The 9,596-nt window shown below is 39.7% G+C and overlaps 1 protein-coding gene across 1 annotated transcript; it reads right to left on the bottom strand.

Annotated features, from left to right (window-relative positions):
- Window positions 1–274: 274 nt before the first annotated feature.
- Window positions 275–3,947, bottom strand: rbp4 (retinol binding protein 4, plasma). The gene is made up of 6 exons (XM_083903506.1): window positions 3,919–3,947; window positions 3,391–3,493; window positions 3,152–3,288; window positions 2,614–2,720; window positions 1,765–1,977; window positions 275–740 (listed from the first exon to the last, which is right to left on the bottom strand). The coding sequence occupies exons 2-6, from the start codon at window positions 3,490–3,492 to the stop codon at window positions 676–678; spliced, it is 624 nt and encodes a 207-aa protein (XP_083759632.1). The 5' UTR covers window position 3,493; window positions 3,919–3,947; the 3' UTR covers window positions 275–675.
- Window positions 3,948–9,596: the final 5,649 nt, after the last annotated feature.

Genomic DNA, 9,596 nt, shown 5'->3' with positions numbered 1-9,596 from the left:
CACCTACATTTATTTATTTATTTATTTATTTATTATTACGTCAGGTTTGGTCCTCCATACATGAGGTGACAGACTTACAATTAAAATCACGTCATAGTTATTAATTAAAATTAATTAAAGAGCGAAGCCCGTGGACATGTGAATCATAATGCTGTTCAGTTGGAAAGTCTACTCTTTCCAAATGGAAAAGCAGACTCGTGCTATACTTTTTTTTTTTAGATTCTATACCAAAAAAAAACTAATATGTCACAGAAAAACACTCAAAAGTCACAGAATCTTTTACTTAAAGGGGGGTTTAACAAACAAGCATTGACAGTGAGCTTCTACTTACATTACACTACAGATGCCATTTTTTCCCTCTATATAGGAATATAATTCACAAAATTGACATTATGTTCTACTGTGCATTATGCAAAACTTAACAGAAATTCTCCAAATTAAGTGAAAATGTCATTTTTTTTTCTTGAAATGTTCAACAACGGGGGCTTGGTTGCTTCTTCCACGCTTGATTTATTTTAATTTTTTTTTTAATTCTTCGTTCCATTTGTCTATCCGAACTCTATGCATGTGTGTAGTTCCGCTTGTGTCAAAGTCCACAGAAACGCCGGCTCACGCAAAGTGTGCATGAAGGGCTCAAAGTCTACGAGAGAGATTTCACAGTGCGACGCGACAAATCTACATGCCGGGAACGTGGTCGAGCTGGATTGTGTCGACAGGTGTGAGAGACTCGCATTTGCCAGCTGTGGAAAAAAGACAGATATTTCAGTTACTCTGAGTAATGTCCAATTTAAGGAGTGTTCACAACACTTTGCACAAATGACTGTAGTTCAGTCAGTCGTTCGTTTACTCTCGCTGGGTCTCAATCCAGGGTCTGGATCCTCCCAAGTGTGCAGCCGACGGAGTCACCTCCTCCATCCTCTACTCACTTAGGAGGAGACGCAAGTCATGCGCTGTGTGAAATGAGACAGTAGAACCCACACAACTCACGGGTTCCTCTTATTCTTCTAATAGAATCTGGCAGGCTGTTAACCGAGAGGTTAAACGTCGCCCCCCACAGTTCAAAGTCCTGAATCACAGTTTACTGCCTCTCAAAGACTGCTTTAAGATTTAAGAAGTTGTGGAACTAATGCTATTTCGTGCAGTTTTGGGATTATTTGTTTTGACCCTGCACTTATTATTATTTTTTCTGTAATTCTAAAAGAAATAGAGATGCATTAACACAGACGCCAGCGTGTGCTGTATCTCAGACTGAGAAGATCTGATTTAGAAATATAACTTCTCTAACAACACAATATTACATTTGTTCAAAAATAAAGCACTCTTTCTATAAGAGAAGTTTACCAATAACATCATGTATGTAAGTCAACGACTCAACCAATGCAGTCGACTCATTTTGAACATAGTAGAACAAACACGTTTGACCAAGTCAAATATACCTGGTTAAGCATCTCTTAAAATGTAATTTCTAAAAATAAACCCTGTTTAAATAATAGGAAGAAATTACTGAGTAAGTCCCTGTAAATATAAAATTATTCAAATGCTTCAATGTTATATATCATTACATTACATTGGTATTGTTATTATTTTGGAGTTTATTTTATTTTGTTTCTTGTTTTTTATTTTTTGCTAAAAAAATGTACAACATTTGAACAACGAATGCACACTTGGGAGGATCCAGACCCTGGATTGAGACACAGATTCTGTCTTTCATCAACACTGACTCACAAGAGGTGTACGGATCAAAAACTTAGGGCTGCTACTTACGCGTATGTGTAACCTGTCTGTATTTGCCCAGTAAGCAGATGTCGATCTTCTTCTGGATGACCATTGCCTGGTCTTCTCTCCTCAGACCGTTGATATGACGGGAGAAAATGAAGGAGTAGCTGTCCTCACAAGTGCCATCCCATCCAGTTTTTCTGCACGAGTACTGGATGGCGTAGTTATCGTAGTCGGTGGCGATCACCCAGTGTTCATCGTCTAATGGCGAGGAGATATTAAAAAAACGTAGCTTAATGCAAAACATGTAAAATGAGTGGGTCCCCAAGAAACTGGGTGAACTCACGAAAAAAAAAAGGGCAATTGATACAACTTCCCATGACAGGTATCGCTACAAACATTAATGCTACAGTATGGAAGGTCATGCTGCCATTCCATTTGCAGTCGGAACTTGGAATTTCCAAGGTCAAGGGGCATTCTTGACCCCTGAACTTTGATTGCCACCATAAAAACGCTGCTGCTTTTCCCGGTAAAAAGAACTTTTGCCGTATTTGTCTCGCACCAAATCAGTCGCACACATAGTAGTGTTGCTCCACAGTTTCCCTTTTTAAGAAGGTACACTTAAATCCAGTTAGAATCTGAATGTGACATCGTGAAGAACGTTTTGTGACCCTTTTTACCGTGCCATTTCAGAGTCGGAGACAATCGGAGTCGATCGGGTGTTAATTATTACACTGAATCTGAAGGTCAACAATCAGACTGGTAGAATTATATTACCGCCTCTGACTAAATGGTATGCTAATAAAGTGCCTGGTGCCTTGATTTAAGCTTTGAAACTCCGAAATCAAATAAATCAAGACGGGTTTTTCAAGATACTGTGCAGCCACTACTACTTACCTCCAGTCTGCAGAAGAGCAGAGGCTCCCCAGTACTGCATCCTGAACTTGGCAGGGTCAGGCGTATCTTGAAAGGTGGCAGTCATATCAGCGCAGACCTCCCAGTGGCTGGAGGTCAAAGAGAAAGAAAGAATAAATATTTTTTTTATATTATCTGTAATCAACAACCTGCCAGTTATTTTAAAACCTATGCCAACAATGTAAATAATTTGTATTTTCTTTTTCGTCACAGTAAATTGAATGATACATTAGGTTTTCTTAAAATACATACACGTGTATGTAAAATTAAAAATGTTTATTATGCACAATAATTAAACTGCAGCTCATTACATAAAGGAGTATGACAATCTACAGATGTTCTTTGTCATTTTAAGATACATTTTATTCTAACAAAAGAAATGAATACATTCTGCACTTCTAAGGGAAAGTCTTATCTTCTATTCATGTATCCTTGCATCATCAACACATCATTAACTATAAGGAGACTAAATGGAGAGGAAGCCTGCTTAAAAAAAAAGAAGAACAGAAGTAGAACTTACTTAAAGATAATTACTCTTCCCCTGGCAGTGGCGGTCATTGAGCCGTCGTCTTTGATTTCAAAGTTAGCCACAATGTTGTCGAGTAAGAACAAACCCTCTGGATCCTTCTTCCCAACAGCATACCAGGTCCCTGCATACTGACAATAAGAGAGACATCCGAACACGTAAGTACACAATATTCTATTATTACGCAAATAAAAAGTCATTCAAGTTGCAATGTTTGTCTCTCACTGACTCACCCTGGTCCTGTTGAAGTTCTGCATGACCTGAATGTTGGCCACCTGGCAGTCCTGTGCCCAGGCCACAGCCAGGAGACAGAGGGCTACAATGTACCGCAGCATTCTAGTCCACAGGAAAGAGGGAAGAAACAAAAACAGGAAGAAAAGTGGTGAGATGTTATTTATTATTTTTCTTAACTTAGTACTGTACGCAGTACAAAGAATTCAATACAGATTTACATATTTGAATGTACATTTATGTGAATATTCAGACGCCAATTGTCTTTTTTTTTTTTAAGTTGTTAATGTTAATTGAATTCCCTGATTATGACAAAGACTATTTTTTCGTTGTTGCTGGCACACAATTCGGTTTTGAAATGTCACTTTCTTTATTTTGACTTAACACACAAGTATTCATAACACCTCTTCCTCTGTGCTTCAAGCTAATAATATACAATGTAGGAATGTATTTAGTTTAAGTAAAACATGCTGGCAAACTATTTACTCAAAGTATTCAGTAACAAAAAAAACGAAAAAATCAAAGCATACCTTGTTGCAGAGGTGAGCAGCTCACAGAGATCCTCAAGGTTTCTGTGCCGTTTTTTTGTTTTTGGCCTTTTTATACCTTGTGTTGCATAATGACTTCTGGAAACCTGGACCTTCAAACTCTTCCCACTGCTTGCTTGCCTTCCATTGGACCACATTTACATAACTGCAGCTCCCACCCGTGATTTGTGTGTTCTACACATCTGGTTGACCGCCTCCCTACTGTAGACCCTCCACACACACAAAAAAAAAAGGGGAAAAAAAGGGCTCAGTGCTTCTTGGTCTTATGAAAGCCAAAGAGAACCACCTGGAATGTTCTCCACATATGTGTTTGTCTCAAATACACCGACATATGTTCGCTGAGCTTTCCCAAAGGACTCTAAACACATGACATGCTGTCAATCAATCTCTCATGGGAAAATAAAGATTCTAAGCCACTTTACTAAAGGAACGCCAACTAAACTCTATGACTCCTTCAGACTTCGATTTCTTAAGATAATGTTTTATCATTTTTCAACACTGGAAACTGAAGTTTGCATCCTAGTGTAAACCTCTCACTCCCCACACCAAAGTCCATGGGAAAAAATAGAACACAGCAGTTGTAGCACTATACCAGCAAGTCCTGTTCCCTTATGAGGTAAAACAAAATACTTTGGTGCACTTTTGGTGAATGGTTACAAACTTAATGTTCCAGTCAGAAAAGGCCATCTATTGGCAAGATAAATTCTCAGACATATTCTCAAGATATCGCATACTTATACGCAGCTTTTATGAAGTAAGGCTTTTCTTTAAATGGTGTCTGTGTCTCCACTGGCAGCCATGCAAAAACCTCAAAGGTATACATCTACGTTTGTGTGTTTGTGAGAGAGAGAGACTGCACCGAATCCTGCTCTTTTCGCCTGTATTCCAAAGAAATCTTTGTTGACGCAATCATGCTTTGAAAGGACACCCCTATAGTCTCCAGCACTGTGATTGTGTAAATGCTGAACAGTGGTGGACTCTGAGCAGAAAATAATCAATATGAAAGAGACGGAACAGCACAGAATCTGGAGTTTTTAAATGCCTATCAGTGATGGCTGATTACGTCAAGGGATGACACATTTCTGTAGATCAAACTTTATTTAGATAGCACTTTTCATACAAGGCAACTCAAAGTGCTTCACAGGATAAAAAACCTAATCAAAGAAGGCCACGCACCTTACCTATCCCCCACCCAACAACCATTTCAGCAGACAAATGGCTCATAGCATGTATTAAAAACAGCACTGAAGAAGTGAAGAAGTGAAAAATAACATGTAATAAGTAGGGGAGAGAAGTAAAAGGGGGAAGAAGGAAGTGAGGGAACACCGGAGACTTAAATACTAACCCATACTAACCCATCTAAATGGGTGGTTAAAGAAGGTAAAACAGAAATTAAACACCTACATAAAGGTACTATGAGCAAACTAAAGGGTAGAATAAAAAGCTTGTTTTTAAAATGATTAACTTTCTCTGCTGCCCTCATGGCTTCAGGGAGGCTGAAAGAGAGAGAGACAGAAAGAAGCCTCACCAAAAGTGTTGGTTCTAACTAAGGTATAATTAAAAGACCGCGACCTGAAGACATGAGGGTTCTCAGTGGTTCATGCCTTAAAAGCAAATCTGATAAAATACGTGGGGCTAAGACCATTTAGAGCTTTAAAAAACGAATAAAAACACCGTAAGCCAGTGTAATGATTTTAAAATGTGTGTAATGTGTGCTCTCTTTCTGGTCATAGTCGTCATCAGTGACATCTACCTTTGCCTTCAAAGTATTGATTTGTGTGTGTTTGGAGCAGTTAAAGAAAAAAAAAAAATCAGCTTTACACAGTCAAACACGTGTGTTTGACTGTGTAAAGCTCTTGTTTCACAGTAAGATCATATAACCAGATCCTGTAAGAGTTGGGTTGGATTAAAAAAACAACAACAAAAAAAACAATAATATTATAAAAACTGCAGCACAGCCAAACATCTGCAGCTTGTATAACCAATGCCCCAGCCAACGATCACTCATTGTAGGCAGACAGGGCAAGATTTCATAATCACAAAAAGAAACAACACGTGATGCCAGGAAATGCTATTTTTAAACGTGTTTTAAATGTCTAATGTCATGTGGATTAAAAAATGTAGAATCATATCTTATCAATTCAGCCAACACCACCTCTACTTATAATCTGATGAGCTATTGATTTACAGATTTTCTTCACATTTGTACTTCAAACTCTGGTCTCTCAGGGAAAATGTTTCCTGCAAACTAAATGTCTTGCTGCACTTGTACAATGTTTTTTTGTTTTATTTGCGTGTTTGTTTTTTTGTCTTCCAGCTTCACTCTTTCTCTAGGGGTCGCCACAGGGCATGATCCACACATTTTTTTAAGCCAGATGCAACCCTCCTGTTTATCCAGGCTTGGGACTGGCACAAGGTGTGTATGATGTGGTTAATTTAAGATTGTACAATTAAACAATGAGCAATGGGGACTGGTTTCTCAAGTATTTGAGGCCTAAATCAGTGTTTCAATGGATTTTTACTGTGTTGCGAGGACATAATGATACAGCTGTATGGGAAGGATAAGAACCTAATCTTTTTCCAGCCTTTCATCAATCATCACTCGTGTTGATGTGCGTGTATAAGTTGAGTGATTTTGTGTCAGAATTGTGAGCTCACGTGTCACGTGTTTTACAGAAATGGCAACACGTGACCCTGGACACTGGATTGAACTGCAGTAGCAGGTACTTCATTAAGATTAAAGTATGAAGCATCTTACATCTTGTTTTGAATAGTAGAAAAAAATGTAAATGAGGTTGAACTTGGGGGGAAATGTGACTTATTGTCTCTGCACAAACTGTAAAGTGACACAATCTGTGTTCACAACCACCGGGGGACTGCACTCACACACGGGCTGTAAGTAAGTGCATTGAACAAATCAATAATTGGATGTGTCGCACTTTGTTTCAGTTGGATAAGAACGGAACTGAAGTCATTGATTTTTGGAGACAAGATGGAACCTTTGAAAGTTGGAGATCAACCACATACCAACGCAGAAATCTCTGTGGAACTTAAAGGTGCAGTGTGCAAGATTTTGCAGGGTTTATTGGCAGAAATTGATTTAAGTTACAGAATAAACCTTTATGCCTGGTAAGGGGCTCACTTCCTGAGCTGACTTTTCTCTACAGCAGCCCAACAAAAGTGATTATTGTGGAGGTGTGTTTAAAGGTCTCCTTTAAAAAAATGAAAAATAAATCAATCAGAGCTGCAGCTTGTCCTGACAAATATCAGTCCAGTTCTAAGACCTTAACGCTGACTCTTTGTTCATCAAGGGATTGGCCTAAAAATCCTGCTGTTGTGTAAAGCAATGAGTAGTTCAGAGCCAAAGAAAACACCTGAGATGTGCTGCTTTGTGATGAAGCAGCCAGACACATCAGCCTGTCTGGAAACTAACCATGGAGAAGCAGCTATCAATTGCTGGGCTACACAGATGTGTGACAAACTACCTGCTGCGACTTCAAGTCGATATATCCCACTTCAAAACATTGCATGGCGATGATTCAAGTAGGGTGCCAGATTTGACAAAATAAGGAAATAAATTATCGAACCAAACAACACAAGGAAGAAGTCTCTGTGAGGCTTTCCACATCTACAGCACATCACTTTCACTGCTTTAATGTAGCTTATTAGATATGTGAAATGTGCACACAATGTTTGAAAAAACAGTGATGTTGGGGAGTTTTCCGTTACCAAGTCTTTGGAAACTGGTGAAGAAGTCTCTGTAATCAGTGAAGAATTGAGTTTGAAGAATATATTGGACACAGCTCAATAGTGAGGAGGACAGAAGTAACATTAGACATGCGTAGACATCACAGCAGAGTCTGATGAGCAGCTTGCCAGGGCTGACACATACAGTCATCTGTCTACCTGACTGTAACATATTTCATTAGAACCTGGATGACCCCTAGCTGTCTCTGGAATGAGCTGCTTTCGAGCTCCACCGGTGTCTGACATTGGCAGGTTCTGATTTCTCTGACGACGACCTTGAGTAGTGCATAATTTCTCTGTCTAATAATCTCCCTTCAACTAGAGTTTAGGAACATCAGGCATCTACTGGGAAACGGTCTGTATTTGTATAGCGCTTTTCTCGTTGTGATGACCACCCAAAGCTGCTTAATGCTACAGTTTTGCCACTCACATTCATCTATATATGCACTGTGTTTTCTATCATGCATCTTGCAAATGCACAGTCACGGACACATCGACGTGTAGACCCCACAACCTTCAAGGTGAAAGACGACTCACTCTACCGCTGAGCCACAGTCACCTGAAACTAAAGCCATGTTTGTACAGTTTAATTTGGTACAGTATGGTACGTTTTTTTTATTTTTTGCATTTACATTAAGAATATTACTTAAATAACTAGTTCCATTCATTGGCATCGGCACACTCAATCATTACCATCGTACGTAAGGTCAAGGTGGAGCTAGACAGAAAAACGTCACTACCTTGCAACCAGTGTTTCCCCTCCAGTCTATTCTCATACAAAGCTTGATATCTTGTTGAGACAAACATCCACAAATCGAGCATGAAAAAAAAAAAAGCTGCTGGGTGTCCTCCATTGTTGTCCGCATTTCGATTTCGCCATCCTTGTCCTTGATGTCACTTCCGTCTGACATCCCGCTATGTATCTCACTAGCCCGGCCATCGGACACAGGCCACAACCCACCTAACAAGTAAAGGTATTGTTCCCAGTTGAAACACAACGCCTGTCCTTGGGCTTTACCATTCCAAACTGTACCGCACTGTACCGAACTCAACAGCAACATCATGGAAACACAGCATAAGTACGACCCTTTAACTTGAAGGTGATGGCCCAAGATTAGAATTTTCCATCAAAGTGGTTCACTTCTCTATTGGGATGTAGCCACTATCGTCAGCTATTATCTCTTTGACTTCCTGTTTATCCCCACTAGTTTCTTTGTGTGCCACCTTGTGGTTAAGAGCATACTGGCACACACAGCTTTATACTGCTCCCCACTATCTGATACACAGCATTTCTCTCATCCCATTTCACTGCCTTGCCTTTTCTCACATCCACACACGCACACACCCTTTGTAGCTGTCCCTTGATTAACTTGGCTTAATCCCCACAGCAAAAAATAGCAGGTACATTCTGGTCTTGCTTGCCTGCCAGAACCTAACCAGACAGTGTGATCAGTTAATAATAGCCAGCCATCTTTGTTTAGGGCCTCGTTAGCAGACATTCAAGTCCCCACTAATTGGCTTAAGCCCAGTTGAAGGACTGATACTTCCACGATGATGGTGATTGCATGCGAGCACACAGGCAGGTTCATTCCATGTTTAGAGCACAAGAGAGGAGAGGCTATCATTAAGGCTTTGACACCATTTAGGTTCTTCCTCCACTGTAGCAGCAATAACAAGAATAGAACAGTGGAGACTTAATGCTTAAGTTCACTATTGGAGCTTATCAGAGTTGCACTTCTCCATTATACAGTTTTAGCACTACTCGGCTCTACTCGGTTTGGTATCAGACACGTAATTTTCCTTTAATATAGTACCTCTTCAGCATGGACGGGGTCTTCATAGCATGGCTGCATGAAACTGCTTTGACTTTGTTTAAAATGCGACAAAAACACAAACTAGTGACGGCCAAAGCA

Source organism: Microchirus variegatus, assembly GCF_963457635.1.
Source record: "Microchirus variegatus genome assembly, chromosome: 17".
NCBI lineage: Eukaryota > Metazoa > Chordata > Actinopteri > Pleuronectiformes > Soleidae > Microchirus > Microchirus variegatus.
Note: the sequence above shows the minus strand (reverse complement) of the source record. Positions and strands in the feature narration are given on the sequence as shown.

What these genes read in the sequence shown, in the direction of transcription:
- rbp4 (XM_083903506.1), bottom strand. Translation starts at nt 3,492, where the DNA reads ATGCTGCGGTACATTGTAGCCCTCTGTCTCCTGGCTGTGGCCTGGGCA. An exon ending in GGAAGAGTAATTATCTTTAA is followed by an intron (nt 2,721 to 3,151) that starts GTAAGTTCTACT and finishes TTTGACCTCCAG; the next exon opens with CCACTGGGAGGTCTGCGCTG. An exon ending in CAGACAGGTTACACATACGC is followed by an intron (nt 741 to 1,764) that starts GTAAGTAGCAGC and finishes TTTTTTCCACAG; the next exon opens with CTGGCAAATGCGAGTCTCTC.